Raw genomic sequence first — 24,354 nt, forward strand, 5'->3', positions numbered from 1 at the left:
AATATTTGAGGAGGCTTTCCTGGGCAAGAAGGCAAGTACAAGCAGTCTCTATCTGCCTAGGATCAATATGTGCCTTTCACATATTTCTTGTATTTTGTGGACATTTTATCTTCTTATTTTAAGAAACTTCTTTACATGTTAAATATTTATCTTTTGAAATGTAAAAATTAAATATTTGTAACTGTATTTTGTAATGTTACATATAGGTACAGTTAGTTTTGTTTCTATAAGGCAGGGGGAATCCGTCCCCTGAAGCCTTATCGATTATATTAACCCTTTTGCGCCGGACGTCGAGTGAAGCCGACAGGCATTTTCATACGCAGAACACCTGATGTCAGGTATAGCTTCGTGGATTTTTCAAGGCAAACGACCGGACGTCGGCTCTGGCCGATGCGAGGGAAGGGAAGTGACCGCTGAGGTAGCAATTGTCCGATGCATTCAGGCCCGGCCTGAGACCTAGCTTAGCGAATCCTTAGGGCCACTCCTAGACAATAAAGCCCGACCCTCACACTCATTTATGACCATCCTTACTGCAGGAATCCATTGCATAGTGGTTACTTTTTCAATAGGTTTTTCAGTGATTAGTTTTATTGCATACTACTATGTTTTTATACTTAGAAATGAATTCTTCGTTTTGTTCTGTGCCCAAGCATTTTTTAAATGGAATTTTAGTGTTAAAAATAACAAACTTTCAGACTTATAGTCTTATTACCTTATATTTTCTAACTTAGTTGTTATTAATGCTAGAAACCCATTCAAAATTCCACAATGCTTAAAAAAAGTTAGTAATTCTTTTAGAAGAGTAAATCATTTAAAATCAACTACAATGTTTGGTTGAAAAAAACACTGGTAAAGCAATAAGTTGACAGTGGATTTGTACTATGATAGGGCTAGAGAGTGAAGTCCAGAGGCCGGGGTAAGGGACAGGCTGGGGCCCAAATCTGAGGGATGAAATACCCAGGCAACTCACCCCCAAAAAAGATCTCCGTAAAGAGAGGTTTAAAATATTCCTATGCTACTCGTGGCACGAAAACTTCTATTGTAGGCAATGGCAGGAAAGGGTGAAAGTGCTGTCATGGCATTAACTGGTTAGTTTTCAACCAAGATCTTGTTGTACAGAGAACATCTTTCACTAAAATGAATATGGCAAAATGGTAGTATTTGAAATGGTTTAGTACTATTTTTATGTTTGGGTTGTAGTCACTAACCACTGCAGTGCACATTTCAGTACTAAATGCATAGTATACAATGGATGATTTAGGGTGTCGTTAGATGAATGTTAAGATTATATTGATTTAAGACATTTTAAAAGTTGGTATAAGAAGTAATCATTATTTATAGTATCCCATATTTTTTATAATGGCATTAGGAAAAAATTTCTTGTTTTATTCTAATTTTCGAAAGCGTTTGTGGAAGAGCTTGAGGCTGAAGAAAATTATTGGGATCCTCAAAGTGTGGCCTGTTTTGTTCATGAAAATAAAATGTAGGAAGCCGTTATTTTGGAATTCGTATGGGTCAACCGAACCACAATATTTGCTGTATAAGGAAAATAATATTTATATGCAAGAGAGTTCACAAAAAAAACAGCAGTCTCAGTTTGTGTTTGCGTCTCATGAAAAGTGTACTCACAGCTCATAGCCACTATATGTGCCCCGTACATTGGAATCCAACTGTTTTTTACTTTTGATTTGTAAATAAAGTACTCATATGTTACCTTAGTGATTAGAGAAATAGTTCTCTATCATATCTCAAAGGGTTTAAACATATTTTTACGTTAGATATTGTAATTCATATTCGAATCGACCGCCTCAAAAAAATACAATTTTCGTCATTACATTGTTCAAGTCAATAAAAATTCATGTGAACATTTCTCATAAAGCTTTTACATACTATATAATTATTATGAAAACTGATAATTTTACCAAAAAGTATTGAAATTTCCTTAAGCAGGGGAGCCCATTTCTATCATATGGTTTTAAAGTTTTATGTCATCTAGTTTGACTTTATTTGTACGCTCCATCGTATTCGTCGACGCAGAAATTTTGAAAGTGGCAGTTAGAAGTTGCATTTGAATGCATCGGCGTTAAAGTTAACATATGATCTTAAATTGCTTAATTGAGGTATGTGCCAATTAATAGTGAATACTCGACCGAGCTATTGCATCATAAGGGTCATATTTACTTTTAAATCGCTGACTCTGGCAAATTATTGACATTATTTTTAGGATGGATAAGTTCGAATTCAACGTTCCAAGATTCACTGATTTTAATGCGTGTTCGGATTCAGATGACGAAGAACTGGAAAAGTATTTTGGTGAGTTCCTCGAATTTTATCTTCATCGCTGACAGACTGACACGCCAAAAACATAATATATGTGGACAAACTACTGGTTTTTGATGAAGATGCGGAAGAGTGGGCTTTGTTTTGAATAGTACAGAACTTCCTGATTTGCGTTTAAAGAGTAGTTTTTTGTCCATTTTATCTCATTAGGTAGTAAAAATATGTATTAGTTAACGACAACCGAGGTGGTGTGAGGAATCATGTTAATGACTCATTAAATGCTTGTTATGAAAGTATGTATCGATGGGCCTTGGATGGTTCAATGCTTCCCGATGAATTCTTATCCCTTACCTGGCAATGAAATTCGTTGGAACTAATACCAATGCTTGAATCAATTTAGTGAGAATCTCATTTTCTTTTCATGCATTTACAGTGGTCATGCTATTTATTTTTGCCATAATTTTGCCGTTCATGCCTGATCACGTTAATGTGTATTTTCGAGTCATGCCTATAAACGTGTATTCTCATTAAAGTCGTCATCGCTGTTTTCAGATTTCGATCATGAAGATGAAGACCAGTTTAATGCTCCGAGTCAATCCTGTTCTTTTCAACACAAAGGAACTGGAGGAAATAACATGGAGTCAGGTTGGTTTTCTTGTTGTTGTGTGTTTTATAATATTAATTTCTTAAGTTATGCTTCGGTTGACTTTTTCTTATGTTCTATTACAAAAGCTATAGCCTGTCAATAATTCTTTAATGTTGTTTTAACGAATCGGCTGTCGGTTGATAGAATCATAACAAAGTTATATGTGAATAATAAAGGCTTCATGAATAAACCTTTCAGAGTATAAATCTCTTTTCAGTTTGGTATCTTCCAATTGATAACTATAATGTAGTGGGGAATTAATTCAATTTATTGGTGTGCACACTAATTGGATCATGATCTTTCATCTACTTTTTGAGTCATTGTCTCCTAAATAATATGTGTAACATTAGGATGGTGTCAAATAATAATAATAATTTATTCTCCGCAGACCATACAAATGTAGGTATCAGATTCGTCAATATGTAAAGTACAACATAATTATTTAAATACAAAGTACAAAAGCATCACAGTATACATGGGTCATGAAGAAAATGATTCAATTTAACATTGTTTGTGATCATCACTAAAGAATTCATTTACAGTATAATAACATTTCATTATCAGATAGTCTTTTAAGAGTTTTTAAAATACTTATGTCGATTTTGTACACTTCACACTGTCAGGTAGCAAGTTATAGATTTTGGTACCCATAACCATAGGATTATTTTAAGATATCATCTTTTTGTGAAAAAGAAAAATGTATTTCTTGTGCCATGTGGGTGAATTTCTTCATTAGTATTAAATTTATGAATATTTTCTTTCACCAAAATTGCTACACAATATATATATATATATATATATATATATATAGATGCAATAGTAAGCAGTCTTAGTTCTCTCATTAGTGGTTTACTCGAAGTCCTTTGTGAAACACCCATTATACATCTAATAACTTTTTTTTTATAAAAAAAATTTTGGAGTAGGCTAGAGGAGGATCCCCAATGGACTATTCCATAAGAAGCTCTAGTGTAAAAATTTGAAAATAAACAGTTTTCAAAACATCTTGAGAAACAGTGTTATAAAGAAACCTAATTTGATACTTGTGCTGACCTTTTTATCATGAGTGTGATTATAAACTTGGTCCTAGTGAAAGCAGCTTATTTTTAGGTATAGCAATTCCCTTGAAGGGTAGTGTCACCAGATACTATTTCAGGTTCATAAGCAGTCGATGGAGGCAACTGGCAACAACTTGACAGGTTTTTAATAGAGGTTTCCTTTCTTGTTTTTTTATAACTTTTGTATCCTAACTATGTAAGTAAACCTTATTGTTGGTAATAAGGCCTTCAATTCCCCTCAACCTTGAATTATAGTTTTCAAGTCAAGTATTGCATTTCCACACTAATTCATTGCATATAATGCTCAGTGTATTTTGAAGAACTCAATTTTACAGGATTTTTTTAATGTCAGCAGGCTCCACGTAGGATTTGAATCCAGAACCTTTGATCAGCAGACAAGCACTCTAAACTGTTAGGCTAACATTTTCTTTTAATAACTGTTATGATAAGTAATAGTTGTAATAAAATGATTTTGCTATCATAATTGACAATACTATGGTAATTGTGCAATTTTGGTGTAAGTTAGGCCTATAAAGTGAAAGTCCTTCAAAGGAAAAATCACATGCCTCTCCTGGGATTCAAACCTGTATCTTTCAAATTCACTCTTTGTGCGTGTTCGGGAGATCCAGGTTCAAATCCTTTTCAACACAAATGATTTTTCATTTGTGAAAATTTTGTATTCATGTCCACTTGTGGGTGACTCCAATAAGATATACATATGTTGCTAGCGAGTGCATAGTAATGGACCTTAAATAAATTAGACCCTCCTGCTGTTAGTTTAATCTCATCCATGCTGATTATTTTAAACTATTTGAGAATAATTAAGGCATTAATGATAGTGACTTATGCCCCTGTATTAGTTTTAAATGTAACAGTTTTTATCGTATTTATTTAAGGCTTTGGGGAGGGTGACGAATCATGTAGTTCACTGAAGAAAAGAAAATCTGTATTCAAAACACCAGGAAAAACGCCAAGGAAGAGTGAATTGGAGACCCTTTGCAGTACTACTGCATTGTATTCGAAGACTCCGAAGAAATTTCACAGCATGGAAACTCGGCTGGACTCTGCTGTGAAAAATCCACCACTCTCATTACGTTCAAGGAATATTTTTCGGGTAAGTGATGGAAAATATTTGCTCATTTTTCTATATATCTTTGATAGGAAATAAGTTTGTCTTTATTGCAAGTTGGTTTTAAAAAAAATCTAAAGATAGGCCCATAAGAAAAGCATTGGAAATTTATAAAAATAATAAAAAATACTTTAAATCAAAATTTGGCAAAACATATTACATCAAAAAATCAGCCAAAAAATCTTGTTTCCGTCAGAGAAACAGCTAGTAATCGTGTATAAGGATTTATGTACTTATGTACCTTTAAAAATTAACTCATAGTTAACTGTTCATTTATACTGGCTGGGATATGGTGACGGAAGTCTATGACAACTACAAGGTATTCAAACGCGAATTATGATAATCTTACCATGGTTGATTACCTTATAGTGGCAGTTTTTCTAGTCATAATGAATTTGTTTGTATAAACAAGGGCACTGTAGTATGTTTCGGTTGAATGAAAACATTACGCAATGGGATTGGTGAGTGGTAAGTAGGTTTCTTCCATGTTGATGCTCCAATACTGGATGATGTCATGATTTGGTCTACGTCGTTGAAATGGTTGAATGAAACCTATTTTTTTTGTGAGACTATAACAGAGCCAGAACCCAAATTTATTAGGCTTGTTAAAGTATTTATATAAATACCAATGCTTAAATTGACTGCGGCGTCAACAGCTCAAATTCTTGAATCATAGTTATGTATATATATGTTCTATATATATTCTGTAAGGGCAATATTTTGAATTTATTTTAAAGGCATCAGTGGCTCCTGAGGAAGACTGTGATGGTACCCAAATGGAAGATAAAAGAGGAGTTAGAAGGAAAAGGGTGCACTCTCCCCAGAATAAAAATACGGAGAAATACATCTGCTTGGCAGAAGAAGTTCTGAAATTTCATAATGTCACTCCAGCCAGGTTTCACACTAAACCAAGTAAGTACAACTATTGAGGACCGACATATGTTAGGCCATACATGTCTTTTAATGAATTTTGGTTCTGTGATACTGAATCCAGTATCTCATTTTGCTCCATATTTTTACATTCTAACTGCAAATAGGTACATATGTTGTTTTTGAGAAAAAGGATTTTGCCTTTTGCATCAATTTTTGTATTGTTTAATGAAGTCTGATATTATGTACTAACTCTAAGTTCCATGTTAAATAGGAGTTTAGGTTTACTGTTGGGGTATAACTTTAATTGAATAAGAATCATACCATATTACCTCATTGTCAAAGTTAATGTAAGTTAGAACCTTGCCTGACAAGTGAAGATATTTGTTAGATTTTGGGATGGATTCACACATAGTCAAGAAAAATTCAGAATCTGATATCTGGTTGGTATGAACAAATAATTTTGCAGCTTTTTCATATTTACATATATATATTTACACATAATACATTCATGGTCATGCAATAGGTAATTGTTCTGAGTTTATCCCTTTAAAACCTCTAAAGTAAATGGAATATTAATTTGAGTAAAAGTGATTGAATATTGGTGATGGTCTTTTATCATTTGATTCATCTTTTATTGTTGTAGAACATGAGAAATTTTACAATGAAGGTGGTAAATGGAAGGTCAGAGGATCCACAATTCCCAAGAGTCCTCACCTGAATGTGCTGAAGCGGACACGTCCTACTCATGTCCTTTCAAGAAAGGAATTGGAAGATTTGGAAGTGGAAGAAATGAAGAGGTATGTCAGCATATGAAGAAATAAATATCATTTTATTGGTGAATTTTTTTGGTCTCTTAGTTTTTGGTGGCCAATTGTGTGCAGCATAGGGCCGTATTCTTTGTTGACACTACATATCCGTCCCTACATAACAAGAGGCCCCTACATGCGTTTCTCAGTCGACCTTACATAAGTGGTGAGGGGTGATTCCTTCGTCAAGTTCTCTGAGGTGACGTAGATGATGGCGCAGCGCCAATTTTCCACTCTGGTAGCGTAATGGGAACTAACTATGACACTAAGAAAAGACATCCGATAACTTTTGGGCGTATTGTTAGGGCAACGGCTCAAGATAAGTAAACAATCGGTGTCGTCCGCCAGGTCGTGTCCGTACCTTAATTATCGCTACAAATACTCTCATATCTAGCCAAAAGTAGAACCTTATTGCCTTACTTCAAAAGCGGTCTGTACAAGATAGTAATAAGTACGGAGCAAATGTGATTATTGACGTGGGAACTTACGTTGCATCATCAAGGTTCGTCATTCGCTTTCACCTTCCGTTATTATGTGGCAGATAGTGGCATGAAAGTACGTTTTATATGGTTATACGTAAACAAAGTATTGGTTTCGCAAAAGTATACCAAGTGCCAAACGTGAAAAATATTATTATATATTCGTAGAAACAAGGTGCACGTATACCGCTATGTTGTCCTTATTAGTTCAGTCAATTTTATAATTTATTTACCTTGGTGGCTATAATGTGGTAGTATAACTACCTTTCTGCTGTGTTTCTGTACATTTTAAAATAGTTCATGTGAGATCGTCTCACTTAATATGCATTACAACGTAGATTCTTTAATCGAAGTGATCAGCAGACGATATTTGGCCGCCATGTTTTTGTAGGGTGTAGGGCTCGTTTGGTTCCAGAAACAGCCATATGTAGAGCTTCATGTGGCGTATGTAGGGCGAGATCGCTTTATGTAGGGGCTGATGACATATCCAGGGTCGATTGACCCTACAGGGTCGACTAAGAATACGGGCCATATTGTCCATGCTATGGACTCTTATATGTACTTGTTTATTTTATCTTGTTCCAATTTTTGTTCTCTACTGGCTACTTTGTCTTTAATGAACTTTGGTTCTGTGATACTGTATCCAACATTTATTTCTTTGTCTTTTTCATACCTGACACTTTTTGCATTAAATTCCGCGAAATGGAGGTCAGTCATTCCTAAATCGCCTTTGACTGCCTTCACTTTCTTTTTTTGAGTCTGACTTCAATGCAACTGATATGCATCTGAGAAATAAGATTTTTTTGGATGACTGCATGAGCGCAAAGGCAGCAGGCTTTGAAACAGCTTATTTGGCCCTCATTTCGCTGGGGTTACAAAAGTCAAGCTGGCAAAGTTTTGGAGAACATTCTGCTAAATAGTAAATAGTTCAGAATTTTGGATTTGTGATCTTCTGCTGTATCATTATTTCGCTTGTCTGTATTGGTGATGATGAGTACATGGCAGAGAATTTCGAGTGCATAGCCACCCACTCTTCTCTGTTAAAGAATAAATTTTTTTTTTATCAGGACCACTGAGAAATGCATGAAGTTGGAATCATGCATGTTGATAACTGATAACTATGTTGAATATCTAAACATTGCTTATCATATTTATTGTTAAAGCATTCTTTTATACATTAATTTTGTCAAAATCTGAGAGGTCAAAAGTCAGCTCGGTTTTCAGTTGGCAAAGAACGACCCATATCCAACATTGGTATACTTTTAAGTGATAGTATTTTAATTGTATGGAGCTAACGTCTTTGACTTGTGTAAATTAATCTTATTCCTGATTTTCTAGGCATCAAGTGAAGGCTAGGCCTATCAACGATAAAATTTTCAAGCCACCCAACATAAATCGTTCTCACAGGAGTTTCCAGTTAACAATGTTTGAGCCATTTAATCTCACCGAACCAAAACAGAAGGTAAATAAATTATTAAGTAGATTCAAATTTTATTAGCTCTAAATGATTAGATTGTGCTTTAATTTCATTCATCATTCATCGTCTGATGATGCGTCCTGCAATGGCTGTGAAATCTTGCATTTCAAAGCACAATACACAGCTGCTCCCGAAAGCCTGTGATACCAATGAATCTTGCAGCAAAAGCCTGCATTTCATGTGCTTTAAATTGCCCCAATTTTGGGTTAACAGTCATGAGAGCTATGTAAGTGGTTCTTAGAGAAAGAATGAAGTGCTTCATTTCTAAGAATTGAAAATCAGACAAACAATTCACACTTTTCTCCATGTGGTGTGATTTGTGCTACTTTAGATTAGAATGATAGCTTTGTGATTCTTAGGTAGTCACTCATGCTACGACTCTGCTATGGGTAGGATTCTACTACTCCAAAGGTGTGAGGTAGGATAACCCTACTCTGGTTTCAAATTTCTAAATATTTATTGAAATTTCATAAAATTTACAAGAGAACTGTAATGGCTTTGGGTTGATAACAGGAATGTAGGCTGATTTTTTTTTTCCTATTTCTTCTTAGATCATCTAAATTACCCTATTGTTAATATTTTTTATATTTATCTCCCTTTCAATTATCTATCAACTGTATCCTTTGTATTTGAACATAGTTATCAGATTTTTTCTAAGTTTAGGGAAAGTCCAATTAAGCAGTTTGGCTGATCAGTTTTTTTCTTAATGTCCTGATAGATAAATTCCGACCGGAAATCAGAGGGTTGAGTCCCAGTCGGGCATCATTTTTTACCCTATGATTTCTAGCTTTCCTAATCTTTGAGAGCAACATTGTCCTTATTCATTTTCTGTTATTTGTTTTATCCTTTTCTTTTCCCCTCTGTGAATTTATATAAACATTTGTTTGTGCTTTTGTCATTTATGTATGAATGAAGGAACATAGAGTGGAAGCTTGGTTTAACGTGTGCTCAAAATCCCTGGGAAATCACTTGCTGTATCAGGTGCTTGTTATATGTGAAGGTGAAACTCCTCATTTTCCATGAATGATACCTTGCAGGTGAATACCTTTACTTGTTACTCAGAAAACCTATCTAATTACCTAGAACGAGCTTCCACTGTAGTTAATGTTTGCTCAGCAGTTCATTGCCCTCAAGAGATATGTCGTGATTCTGAGCGTATTTTGTGGAAGGAAATTTTTCTCTCTACATATTCAATTTTTTTGATTGTTAAACATTGTTTGGCGGTATAAATACTATACTGGTATGTATATATTATGTGGCCATGCTTTCTATATTAGGCTTCCACTCTATATTGTACTGTATAATTAATTATAAGTATAGTTGTTGAAGCACATGTTTCAGTTGTTGCTGACATTTCCACTGACATGTCTACATAAACTTCTGTCTTTAACTCACTAGACTGAAGAGGTGCAGCCTGAGGTTTATAAATTCACTGCAAGACCTGTTCCTAAGGGATTATTTAAGAAGGTGGATGTAAAAAATACCTCTGCTCCCACTCTGTTGCAACCCAGCCATTCACCCAGGAGGGTGAGGGTACCTGTGCAAAAGGTTAGTATGAATTGCGCATGGGGCATAGGAGGCATACCATATTAATACCATCTATACGAATTTCATGAAAAAATGCTCTTTGCAAAGAATCATCTGTATCCAGTAGAATACCTTCATGATTATATTGAAAAGCAATGGTGACCTCAGTGAAAGATATGTAATTCATGCAGTTAATTATAATAATCGATGATATTTTTGCTTGAAGAATGGTGCAATTGTTTGCTAGAATAATTTTGATTCAAGTCTAACTCTTTTTTTTTTTATTTCACCAGTTATGGGTGTATTCACATTTCCTTGGCATCAAATTTGTTTATTAACTATCGTCAAATTGTCAGCTTTTTTGTGTGAATATTACGTTAATGAATGATGTACAACGATAACATTGATGAATTTCAATAATCTATTTCCATGAAATATTTGTGCATTAGTTTGTGATTTTGGGTATTATATTCGTGATATTAATTTCTATAGGGTACTGAGAAAGAAAACAAAGTTGTTCATAAGCCTCCTAGAAAAGGTCCCATCAAGGCTACTCCTTTTAGCTTTTATGACAAGGATGTGATGCGCTTACAGCAGAAGGAGAAGAAGATCCAGCAGGTGAGGAGAAAAATAATTTTGTCTTGTATCTCTCAATTACCCTGTGACCGCAATTGATTTAGATGACTTTTTTTTATAGCTCTTGGAGGAGGAGAAAAAACAGCACACTTTCCGTGCTAATCCATTGCCCAAATTCCCTGAAAAACCCTTCCAGGAGAAACCCACTATGGATCCAACCATACCACAGCCGTTCCACCTCAGTGCTGATGATAAAGGAAAAGTTAATAGAGAAAAGTGGGAAAAAATGGTAAGAAACTGTAGAATACCTAAGAATGGTCCATGCCCAATTCATTTACATATATATGCCTCTTTTTGTTTGCATTCATTCTAGCTAGTAAAATATGTAGTTGAACTGATCTAAGATTACGTATTTGGTTTAAGCTTATAGTTACCCCGATGGAAACATTTTAATTTTAAAAATATGTTGACTTCCATGGTCTTAGAAGATGTGTATAAACATATTTTTTAGCATTTAAGAATGTTTTCCATCGCATACCCATCTTCATTTTTTTCTGTCCTTTGTCCTACTACATATCTCCTTGTTGCGAAATAGTGTAACGAGACACAGAACTTTGCTGTGTTGTTCCAACGTATGTCATGTGCGTGCGCCATGGCATGAAACTATTGCAAGGAAGTGCAAAATCCACCTCACCACAACTGAAGCATTTGTGGGTGAAACACAAGAAAGTGATTAAATTCAGGGGAAACGTGTGTGAGGAAAAAATTAATACTATCAAATAACTTGAAAGCTTATAAAAATGACTTTTAATCAGTTTAAATAATAAATGGTATATGAAAAATCTAAATAGCATTCCTTTGATCGGATGTACCCAGAAGAAACTAGAATAATTACTTCGTTTTATAGATGGCATTTAAAAATGCATTTGGATCCGAAAATATCCAAAGATCTGATACCTGACCTCCAGTATCCAATCAGGATCTGAAAAAAATCCTGGATCCATCCATCCCTAATGAATATTATTTGATTGGGCAGACTAGTATCAATGCTATTTTTCCAATTTCTTATCAAACTTCTCAAGTTGATGGCACTTTGAACAACTTCTTAGATACTCCTTGGCCTCATGTGGTTTGTTGTTGTGCACACTATTGTGAGCAATCCCTTCCCTCAGTGAATAATTCTCCAAGAGTGACTAGATGAGCTTGAAGCTCATTCAATGGTATGTAGGCTGCAGCTTTCTCCTTTTTTATTTTCAACTTAAAAGAACAGCTGAATGGAGGAAGTTTTTTTGACTAACATACCTTTCCTTTCAACCAAATTCTTTCAACAAATTGCATTTTTGGGTCTGAGGTAAGGACCCATTTATAGATGCCATAAGTATGGATTAGGAGTGAGAAATGACCCTGGAGAAAAAAAATTAGAAAATTGTCAGAGGTACAGGTTATTCATAACAAATTTAGACATTGTTTCAGGTACATAAGGAAGTGTCCTGAAAATAAGTGAGGGAAGTCTTAGAGTCTTAAGTGAGGGGATTTCCAGTGGATGTTTCAGCAGCCACCCTTTTAAAGATATGCTGTGTGAGGTGGAATGAGTTGTGAGCCCTATGGCCTCCGAATTTAAATGAAAGATTAATGCTCCCATATCCATAATAATCATGGCCTTTGGAAGAGCTATCCGAGGGATTTTGCAGTCCTTTCTCCAGTGTGTTAATTAGTGCAGTTACAGGACAATAAATGCTCAGCCATTAAGTACTCTTTGGCCATACTCATGGCCAAATATGGTTGATTTATTTCACCCTTTCACTAAACTATTTTCTACCGCAATCATTCCATTCATGAACATGCTTTTGCATCCACAACATAACACACCTTGATATATGCCATCAAGTAAAATGTGTTAACTGAGGCATAAAAATTTTCTCTCTTACACAAAGTATAAATGGAGATATGACATTCTTGCTACATTTTTCTATTGGCATGAATTTCTCAAGTATTAATGGTAGGAAGCTAGAGAGATGTTGAAAAGGTTAAAAACAAAAAAATAAGTAACTAAATCACTGAAAATGAGGCAACTATTAAAAAGATTAAGTTATCTTACTCTAGTAGGAGGTAATTGTGTGCTAACTATGTTTCCATTAAATTTAAGAGAGTTATTATTTATTCTAATGTTCCAATAATTTGAAACATTTGGTGAGGCTGATGTTTCTAGCTCATAAGTACGGGTTTGTATTGCAAGTAATAACCAGTTATTGGGTGTTTTCCTCTAGTTTTTTTTTACTATATTTTTGGTTAAAAGCTGTGTATTTATATTCCAACAGGTAGAAGAAGAAAAGTTACGGAAGAAGAGAGAATCTGAATTCAAAGCTAGACCTCCTGTTATACTAAACAAGAAACCTTTTGTGCCGGTGAAAACAGAAAAGCATGAAGTCAGAACCTTGGATGTCCATTTAAATACAGAGATCAGGGCAAAAGATAGGGCTCTGTATGATTTGAAAATGCAAATGAGACAGAAAGAGATAGAAGAAATAAAGTTACAGGTATGATATGACATGCTTAAGGTCACACTTCTGTGTCTTATTTGTGAACATTGTTTTCTCGGGTAATTAGGAAAACAAATCATTGAATGCTTTGGAAAATACAGGTACATATTACGCCTGAAGGTTGAGATGTTAAGTGAAGTTGAAACTATGTTAAAAACCCGAGTCTTATCTACTACAGAAATACAGAATCATAAAAATTGTAGTGCTTCTATTTTCTATTATGTTAAGTTATTACAGTAGACTCTCGTTGATACAAACAACGATATTACGAAGTTCTTGCTATTGAGAAGCAATTAGTTGGTCCCGACGAAAAGGCCTATCCAATCTATAGTAAAAGAAACATTGTTACGAAATTGCGAACCTCAGTCCCGGTCCCGGCGGCTACAAAATGAATTTTATTACGAAGTTCCGCGAAAAAGCAACGGCATTTAGATGGATATACACTTCGCTACATTATCATCATTGATCTAGTTTAAGTTCTCTTCTTGCACTGTGTCCGAGAGCGTCAATGGGGAACTTGCATGAATTTTTTTTATTTCATAGGCGGACAGAAAATTATTTTCTGAATACAACAAAGAAAACCGCATGCAAATCTGAGTTTTCCTTCGCGAGTTATTTAATGATAAATATAACGAATTTTAAAGCGCGGGAAAAACTCCCTCACCCCCCAAGCCACTGCCGACGAAGCCTCGATGACGTCAAAGGTGCCTAAACATCACGCGAAGCTATTGTTGTGATTGTTTGTAATAGTTGCCAGCAGTTGTGAGAGCTTCGTTTGTTAGACGTGTTGATTATTTTATATTTAAAGATAAATATCCGACGATAGAGGCTTGGAAGCCCTCGTATTTTGCATTATTTATAATATTAATATCTGAGTAAGGGCATAAAATATAAAACTGGAGCAGTTAAACCAAAAATTTGATAATACCTAAATAACATCGTTGTAGGAGTCTGAGCCACGGCCATTGGAAGGGGGATACGTCAATTGTAAGTTGATGTTATCGACGGCATATCATTATTTAAGTATGTAATTAGAACGATTTTGATGTTTACTAATGTCCGCTTAGCTTTTATATACAATAACTTCATCCGTTTATTCGTAGGTACCGGAGAATTCGTCGTTTAGGACTGTATGTGCTTGTATTATGGGGTGAATTCCAGTCAATGCAACTTTTGCTCGCTGATTGGAGACATCTAGGAACATTTTTGTGCCAAAATAGTGTTATTTTCAACGTGACATCTCCCGTTAAGCTACTGCTAATAATCACAGTGCCAGTGGTTGTAATGCACAAAGTTTGACAAGGTTGAAAAATATCGGCCAAGAGTTATCAGTGTTCCATCGTGATTGAATTGTAAAAAGTGCTATTACGCTATCGATAAATGTCTAACAGTAGTGTAAAAATTGTCAGTGGCGTGCTAATCTCCGTTGTTCACCGTAGATATGACATTTCACGATCACGCTATTGAAATAAAAACTGGGTGTGAAGTTTGTTATTCCATTATTTCAAAGGATAGTAGTGAGAAATGTCACTTGTGTGGGCTAATTTAAGGGTTTAAATCAGTGAATAAATAGTTCTATTCATCATAACGAGTTCTGTTGTTGTAAGTTGTACGTGATGAATATAAGAATGTGATAGTGACATCCAGTTTTTGATAAGAGTATTTGCCTATTTCCCACTATATTTTTATGGTATATGCTAGTATATTGTTTATGGATTTACCTATATCATTGAGATAGGCTGTAGCTTGTGTGTGTGTTGGCAGCGGAACCGATTCGCGATCTCACATGTGGATTGTGTGCAGACTGTTTTGCTGTGAATTCGTACTGTAGGACGGATAGGACTACCTTCTCCGTTAATCCGGCGTTGCCAAATTCAACAGCACAGCTTACTCTAATGTCAACAGCACAGCTTACGATCGTTATCCTCCAGTATTACAAGTTTCTTTTACAACTCGATTTGCCGCCGACGTATAGCAATAATTTGTCTTAACAAATTCCATGAGGGTCGTAGCATCAATTTTTGGTGTCCTAAAAAAAGGCTGGTGTCCTTAAACCTCATGCCACACGCGTTTTAGGCGGCTTGCGGGGTATAATGTTGACGTAGATGAATTTCAGGTGTACTATTCGAACGAGTGGCAACGTTATCATCCATTTTTCTGATAACCAAAACACACGAAGTGAAACGCTTGTACTTCATCATCCCGATGCCGCATTATTAATATCCCAAGTAATAATCTAGGCACAATAGCAATAGGAAAACTTGCCCAAGAATAACAGAACAAAATAAAGTGACGATGAGCGGCTAAATACTCCCTCAAAACAAATTTTACACCATGCGCTCAGCGTATTTCCCTACTCCCTACGGTTGTTTAGGCACCTATGACGTCACGCCTGGCCTCGGCAACGCTCGGGTGTCTTCGCGCAGTGGTCGGCTCAGAGAAATTTTTCTCGATTTTAAATGCAATTTTTTTATTTCTTTTGATGTTGAATGGAGAAACTGAAGGTATTTTTGCGACCTAATGTATCCATTTGACTTATTCAAAATAGTTTTTAGAGCAATCTACGACCCATGCAAGTTCCTCATTTTGGTTCTTTCTTCAGTAGGAGATACTTCAATATGCACTCAATATCATATAATAAGCTTCATTCCTATGGAATTGTGGTGACCCACTCATTAACGCTCGTTCATTGGACGTACAGTTAGTCCTTTTTCTGCGCACATTGTATGTATGAACTTTCAGGGGCACGAACATTGGAAAAATTCAAGCGCTCCCAAAATTTCAAATATGATGCCTTAGGAGTTTGCCAATGCGATACGACGTGGCATAGAGGAACTCGCACTTTGGGCATAATCTGAACAAATATCATTTAATCCGGTGTGAATTCAGGAACTGTTCAGCGTTTCGCCCATCCTTTCTTTCCGCCGACGGCGATTTTTTCGGCTCCGGCTACATTACCCGCTAGATCAGTTGGTCACAATTGTGAGTTAATGCAAGATTGTGATGCAGTGTTGCATCCTGGAGGATAAGCACTCTCCTCGATGCATTGTATGTTTATCAACTAACGAGCAAGGAACGCATCTTCTTCGTATATCGAGGACTTGCGCATAATTTAATCGCATATATCATACGCTTGCCTCAGAAGATTACAGATGCGGGAGATTGAAGATGCAAGAAATTTTGACAGTATGTTTTTTTTTAATCGATGATTCCTGAAATAAACGTTCATAGGAATTTCGTTATTACGAACCTCCGGCTTTTCGTTCCCGTGAACTTAGTAATAACGAGAGTTTACTGTAGTTATACATTGATTGGTGAAAAAGTTGTTGATTTATAAGCTGTATAAAATAATGTCAAACTGCTCTCCATTTTGTAATTGGATGTTGGAATTTTTTCTCTGAAGTAATGTTGGGGCATACTGCATGCAAGGAATCCAGGGCTGGTGCTCATATTCTTCTTTTGCTTGTTTTATCTCTAATTCCTCTTCTGTATTTTCCAGAGACAAAAGGAGCTTGAGAAAATGAAAGAGGAGGAGTTGGCCCGCTTGAGGAAGGAAATTGTTCATAAAGCAAATCCAGTCCGGCACTACAAAGAAGTAGTTATTCATCCTGCGAATAAGTGCCTAACTGTCCCTCTCTCTCCAAAGTCATTCATTGTCTCTAGTCATAGTGAATGAAGTCACTGCTCTTGTGTGTTCATGTTCTTCATGACTGTGTCATTATATATATCATCTCATCATACCTGTAACTTTATTCCTTTGTCTCACTTCCATTGCTTTTGTCAAGCATTTCATGTGAATTGAATATTTTTATTTTTTTAACTTGAGTATTATCATAAAAGTTGTTGGTGTGAAAAATGTTTTTAAAAATGATATTTTTTGAGTAATTATAAAATGCATCATATATTTGTCAACCAACCACTATTAGGGATTCCTATTGTATGTTTTATGCTCCTTCACAAGTGAGACCAGAGAAAGTTGGGTGGTTTCATGTCACACCATCAATAATATAAGCATGAATGCCAGTTTTTAGACTTGACTGTGACACTTTTCTTAGATAATTGCAATACTGTTACATTACAATACAAATATAATAATAATTTTTCATACTAATCACTTTATTTTGCCCTTATCTGTGTTTAATTGTATATTTAATGCAATGACTTTATTACATCCACGTTGTGCCTCATTGTGTGTTCATGTGTATTCATCTGGTTCACTGTTATTTGATCATTGATAAGTATGATCATCAGATTCTCTCCCCTGCAAAAATCTTGGCCTTCTACCTGTGATAATATTTTTCGTTCAGCATCTTTCGGTGTTCATTTCACTTAATGACTGGCATTAAATATATTATGTTCATCATACTTCTAGCTTTATTCCTTAGCTTAACATTTCCCATGATCTCCTTCTCATGCCTCCCTTCCAATGTCATCGTATGGTAGTCCTCCATTAATACTAGTTTTATTCATACTATCAATTACGATGTGTTGATGGTATGTTTTCTTTTCCTTAAGTGCTTGTTCCCTAGGCTGGCTCTAGAATTTACCTGGTTTACTTCTGTTCCTACTCCCATAACTTAATCCCTTACCTGATCCATGTTCACTTTTCTTTTCCATTTTCCCTGTTATTACTGCTGTCCTGCATCAACTTTAGTTCACCCACTTTATGTAGCTCAGTTTCACGTCCCATAGTCCCCACTTTGTGCATGCCTTTCACATCTATTGCATTATTGTTCTGCCCATCTCCATCATAGGTTAAGTAATTTTCTTTTGCTTTTGCGAATACATATTTGTCTTTTCACAATTTCTAAATGCTGTTTTTCCATGCATGTATTTTATTTGATGGTGAATACAGATATTTTTGTCCTGGCAATTGTCAGGTCAAGCGTGTGATAACAAGTGATAAAGTAACTAATTAGTTCGAGTCCAGTAATTACATGGGATTGAAGAATTAGATGTAAGATGCTTCTTAACCTTAACCTCAGCAACCTATAATCCTGATAACCAGGGATAATAAGGGGGAGATAAGAACTACATACAAATGGTAAAATTCCCCCAAATAATTCACTATGGAAGTTTTACGTTTTGATGGACTCACATGCAATTGATTAGCCTTTCATTTAGATGAACATTGACCTATGTTTTCGGTGTGGACGCGTATTGTGTGACCTTGAGGGGAATGAAAGCTTCTTTGTATACTAAGCATTTAACCCTCTCAAGTTTGGCAATATTGTCATGAATGCTCACCATTTAAATTTTATTTATCTTGACTATTCCCATTGAACAATTGCAGGTGATTTTGTACCGAAGTTTGTTAAGGGTGTTTGTTTTTCATTGTGTATTCCAGTTTCATGCTCTTGATGAATAAGTGGTTTTTATCTTGTGCTATGATTATTGAATGCATGTCTAAGGATCTTTGATAACCATGACCTTGGTCTTGAAATACCCCTGAATGAAGACAGTTACCCTCAATAAAATTTGAATGCACTCAATGACAATAGTAATTTATCAATGCACTCATGAGAGAGGAGACTTATAAAATTTCTTTAAAATCCTTTTGGTTCTGCAGAATTTACTAATGTGTATTATGGCAGCCTAAGAACCATTCACGTATGTATTTTTATGTTGAAGGAACGAAGAAATGGATGGCATTCAAAGTAAGGGAAATTGTATAAAACAGTAATTATTATTGTAATTATTTTAAATTTTTCCTCATCCAAGCTATTTTGTACATATAGAATCTGTTATATGTTAATATGGAAAATGAATAAAAAATTCATGAAAAGGCTAAAATTTATTTTTACCTAATTGTGTATGGTAATTGAAAAGTGGTGCAGAAAGGTTTTGAAAATCAAATATTAGTGATGGTACGCAATGAATGGCAACACAGTTCCAACAGTGTGGTCCAAAAAAGGAAGTCTTCAAATTTCTCATAACTCCCGCCCGTTCATAATAAGACAAAGGACAATTTCCCTATTCATTATTCTTTAAATATTAGGATATATAAATGGGACATATATATACATATAAATAGGACATCAGACTGTTCCATAGGTCGTGTGTCATTTTTGACCTCTAATTTTAGTAACTTCACATCAAGCAATATTCATGAAAATTGGCATACTGCGATGGGGAAAGGTCCTAAGCTTTATTTAGTGTAATCGAAATTTTACAATTTTGAACTCGTAATGTGGATCCAAACCAAAAATTTGAATTTGCCTTATGGGGATTCAATGTCAAAAAATCGAGAGAGAAGGTCTGAATTTCATTGACCAAGATGTCAATTCTTAGGTTTTCGGACACAAGAAAACCGAAAGTAAGACTTATTTATGAAAATTCAACCGTTGACCCTGTAAGTTCACAGGCAAGGTCAAATTCATTGTTTCGGTAAGTGTAATAAGAAATATGTTGTGTATTTTTTATTCCTAAATTCTTTAAAATGAAACTGCATACAGCAGTGTGGTATCTAATTGGATACAGAGGGTATTTTTGGATTAGGAACATAATGGCTCTCATTTGTAGTATGTCTTCTATCATAGGAAGTAGATCAGGTGACATAAGATTAATATTTATATTAATGACAAGCAAATACCTATATCTCGAGAGTTATGCTCGGAATTCAAATGACTAAGTCTTTCTCTGAAACTATTGAGGATACTTACAAGCGTCACGGCTTGGGTTTGAGAGAAGAGCATAATTAAAGATTCACCAGGCCAAAATATTTTTATGCTTTTTTGCTACAGAAAACCATGGTATCTTATTTGGTTGGATTTTATAATTATAAAAATAAGGTAAATTTTCATCTATAATCCCAAATTTTGTTTAAAATATGAAAAGAATTTTGATGGAAAAGCATATATGTATGTATTCATTTCCATGAAAACGCCAATATTTTGTTTTTGCTGGTATGTTGAAGCTTTTTTTTTAGGTTTGCAAAGATAAAACCAAGTGCCCAATGATTGTAACCAATAGCTGTGATATAATTGCGAAATTATATACTATAAACAGATTCCTGATTAGTCAACGACCTGAGGATCAGATTTCTCTCGAAAATCACTGTGTGAACCTTTAGAAATCACCATTTTCATTTAGCAGCCGATGCGGTTTGGTCGTCTCCTCTAGTTTCTGCCTGACTTTACGTTTCCCGAAGTACGAGGAGAGGCCTTCTTACGAATGTAATGCTCCTTGTATTTTATTCTCGCCGCGGAGAATCAAATCTCGCATCTGGGACCAGTGGCGCCAACTCCATGGGGACTGAGGGGGCCCGAGCCCCCTCAAAAATTCGTTATGGGTGTGAGGAAAAAATGCGTCAGGCTTATCGATTTTCCCCAGTGTGTCCAGATATTGAGTTATCAGGGTTCTAATGTTGATTAAATGACTTCTAAAATGCTTAAAAAAACTTAAAACTCATTTAAAAACTTATAAAATTTCCCGGGGTAAGATCCCCGGTTTGCCCCCCCCCCCCCAATATTTTTTGTGAGTCGCCTCTGTCTGGGACGTCATATTTGCTTAAAAAAAAGGGCATTTTCGAAGCCGGATATTAGTGTCGTACACTATGCCAGGAGGTAGTCTCATTAATGGTATCATTGGAATTTGTTTACGTTTTTGCATCGTATTCTGCGGCTTTCGACGTTGTTGACTTCTCATTGAACGGCTGGCTTAAGGTCCCTCCCCTCGACGGCTAGCTATAGACGTAATGCACCCCCTCCGTTTATCCTCTTTTCGCCGCCAGCCGATGGTAAACATCGTGAAGGGGGCGGAACAGCAGTCCGCCAACAAAAACACCTCAAGTCTAGTTGGTGAACTTGCAAGGATACCTCCTTATATGTTATTCTCGCCGTAGAGTTACAGGCCTCAAATCTCGCACATTTATTGCTGTGGGCGTCGGATTTGCTCTTAAAAAAGAGGCATTCTCGAAGCCGGCTATTAGTGTCGTATGGTTTCGAGGTTGCTGACTCCCCATTTAACGGCTGGCTTAAGGTCCCTCCCCTCAACGGCTGGCTATTGTCATGATGCACCCCCTCCCGCTTGTCCTCTTTTCGTTGAGCACCACACCAGCCATCAAACAAAGCATTGTAAAGGAAGGCGAGTAGTAGTCCACCACAGCAACAGCTCAAGTCAAGTTGGGCAACTTACAGGGATACCTCCTTAAACATTGTTCTCGCCGTGGAGTTACAAGCCTCAAATCTCGCACATTTGTTGCTGTGGGCGCCACATTTGCTCTAAAAAGGGCATTTTCGAAGCCGGCTATTAGTGTTGCACGCTATGTCAGGAGGTATTCTCGTACACGGTATCGTTAGAATTTGTTTACGTTTTTGCATCGCCTTCTGCATCTTTCGGGCTTGTTGACTGTCGACTTTAACGGCTGGCTTCTTGTAATGCACCCCTCGCACTTGGCCTCCCTCTTCTGAGTGAACCATATAGTGGAGTAGGATGAGAAGTCACCCACCAGCAACAGCGAAGTCAAGTGGGGCCACATATACAGGGATACTTCCCCACACACTCTTATCGCCGTGGAGATACAAGCCTCAAATCTCACTGATCCACTAAAGTTATTTTTGTAAGTATTCAAATACAGTTATAATTATAGTGTAGCACCATATAATGAGAGCGAGAAAACAAATTTTATCGTGAAATCATAGCAAATGAAATTCACTCCGAAAGTTTGAAGAAATGAGAAAGAAAGCATTAATTATTTGACGTAAAAAGTGAATAACACATACCTTGACTCAGTCCAAAGTTATGCAAACTGTCTCTACAGCATCAATTAAAACAAAAAATAAAAAAGGCAGTAAATGATAAATATTTCTATTCCTTCTTGTAAAACATATTAATTAAATAATGTTAAACAATGTGTTAAAAGTTATAAAGAACGTTTATATACCTTGCTATCAAATATTTTTCAGTCAACCACTTTTGTTTATTTGGCGTTGAAAATCTGTAGAAAAAATGTTTGCACAAGGTAAAAAAACGTTTTGAGAGAAAATGTCAGTGCCATTCGCATTTCAAAATAAAAGTTATGATAAAATTAATATTTAAAACTCACCTCCAAAGGCGTCCTTGTAGAGCAAAAACAGGTAAACAGAAAAAAAACAAAAAAAAATTTTTCCGGAGCTTTCGGCACGGTAGACAGGAGAAGACTGATGACTGACCCATTTCCTTACCTTAACACCGGCGGCTGGCACTTGGGGCGTAAGGTACCGTTACAGGGAACCATGACGTAGACCCTACGTCATCAGCCACTCAGTAGCGACTGCCATCACGTAGACGCTACGTCATGAGCACGTTACGTGTTAAATTGGAACCTATTTTCACAGCAGAAAACCAATGAAGTAACTACATTCGTGAAGAGTGAAATATGTTTGCATCGCAGCCATTTCGACACAACTCACCTCCCTACAAGCTGATTTTAAGTTGCTTAGATGCCCATTTTCTACTCCCCTCTCCTTTGATATGTACTCAAGGTTGTACCCAGGATCAAAACTGGCAAGCCATGGTTGTTCAAGTTGTAGGTAAGAATTAAGCATGGAAAAGGTGAATGAAATCTACATTTTAAGGAAACTGTAAAAGCTCTTTATTAGTTTTTCAAATTATTTGCTTGAAAAAGTATTATTTTCCTTAAATACATTTGCAATTTTTGCTTCTGGGGATGGGGGCAGCTGCCCCTCACTGAGTATGCCCATGTATGTACTTACCTTTTAAATGGAGAAAATCAAAAAATGTAACAAGTATCTTCAGGCTTTACGTTGTAAGAATAAACTTAGTAAGGTTCACTAATATATTTAAAAATAGCACCTATGACCTCAATATATATTTTTTGACACCTTATGCTTTATAAACCACAAAGCTAGGGTGCTTTTTTTTTTAAATATATTAGTGAACCTTACAATATGTACTTATTCCTTCATCTTCCACAAAAAAATCAATTGCCAAAAAAGGATTTTCATCAAGAAAGACAAGAAGCTGTTTTGCTTCAAGCAATATAACTTCCTTAAGGTCTAATTTTCCAGGGAGAAGAACACTGTATTTCAAGCCTTTCAAAACCTATTTGGAGCATAACGATGAAGTGTTTTTGAGCCTCAGGGAGCTTGCAAGCTGGCTGAGACTAGACTCCCAAATGACCAAAATTTAAATGGAAATTAATTAATTACCGCCAAACTAAGGCTCATTCAATGGAACCACCACTAGTTCCAAGATGTTTTCGCCATTCACAATGCCATAAAAAATACAGCATTGAAAAAGGCAGAGCAAGTGTTCACAGATAATTATATCCGAATTAAATAGGATCGTTTTCTCCAAAATTAAAAGTGAAAAAAACTCATTTTTGGCCAGTTTTTTTTATTTCAGTCCACTGTCCCGGGCTACTCAAATTCAAACCACCACAGCACATTCTCTTTCGATTCCATTATTTTTTCAAGTCAATAATTTTTGGCCTTTCTCAGTAAAAATACAATGCAAAGATATCTTGACTCCTTTTTGGGAACTGGAACGCACCAAAGAACTGATCCTGAGCATTAATAGATGCCTTTATTTAGGCAAGGTTGAGATTAAAATGTCCCTCCTCCACAGTGAGAGTGTAAAAATCAACTTAAAAATGACATGAGAGGGCCTCTCCTATATCTGTCATAGTTATTGTCTGCAGTCACTTAGATCACACAAATAAAAGCTGCCCTTGAGGTACTACGTACTGCTACAATGTTCCAGCCCATTCACTTTAGAACCCACTGCAGACCTACCTTTAAATTAAAAAATAAATTCTGCCCAAATACCAGCATAATTTCTTGCTTCTTTCATGGCTTGGGGGTGAGTGAAGCAGGTGTCCCCAAGAATTCAAATGACTGGCTGGTTCAAATCGGTACCTTTTACGATTTTGTGAAAAAGTAAATTGAAGAAAAAAAGTTTTAAAATTTAAGAAAATGTATGAGGTCCCAAAATTAGGATATAAAAAGTATGGCTCAAATTCAAA

The 24,354-nt window shown here is 35.9% G+C and overlaps 1 protein-coding gene across 1 annotated transcript; it reads left to right on the forward strand.

Annotated features, from left to right (window-relative positions):
- The first annotated feature begins 1,964 nt into the window (after window positions 1-1,964).
- On the forward strand, window positions 1,965-19,176 carry LOC124163200 (targeting protein for Xklp2-like). The gene is made up of 12 exons (XM_046539935.1): window positions 1,965-2,120; window positions 2,225-2,313; window positions 2,833-2,925; window positions 4,878-5,095; window positions 5,848-6,022; window positions 6,627-6,780; window positions 8,607-8,730; window positions 10,144-10,293; window positions 10,765-10,890; window positions 10,970-11,137; window positions 13,167-13,385; window positions 16,888-19,176. The coding sequence occupies exons 2-12, from the start codon at window positions 2,226-2,228 to the stop codon at window positions 17,062-17,064; spliced, it is 1,692 nt and encodes a 563-aa protein (XP_046395891.1). The 5' UTR covers window positions 1,965-2,120; window position 2,225; the 3' UTR covers window positions 17,065-19,176.
- Window positions 19,177-24,354: the final 5,178 nt, after the last annotated feature.

Source organism: Ischnura elegans, chromosome 1, assembly GCF_921293095.1.
Source record: "Ischnura elegans chromosome 1, ioIscEleg1.1, whole genome shotgun sequence".
NCBI classification, from domain to species: domain Eukaryota; kingdom Metazoa; phylum Arthropoda; class Insecta; order Odonata; family Coenagrionidae; genus Ischnura; species Ischnura elegans.

Coding starts and splice junctions, on each gene's coding strand:
- LOC124163200 (XM_046539935.1), top strand. CDS start 2,226: ATGGATAAGTTCGAATTCAACGTTCCAAGATTCACTGATTTTAATGCG. Junction 2,926..4,877: donor AGGAAATAACATGGAGTCAG/GTTGGTTTTCTT, acceptor TATTTATTTAAG/GCTTTGGGGAGGGTGACGAA. Junction 10,891..10,969: donor AGGAGAAGAAGATCCAGCAG/GTGAGGAGAAAA, acceptor TTTTTTTTATAG/CTCTTGGAGGAGGAGAAAAA.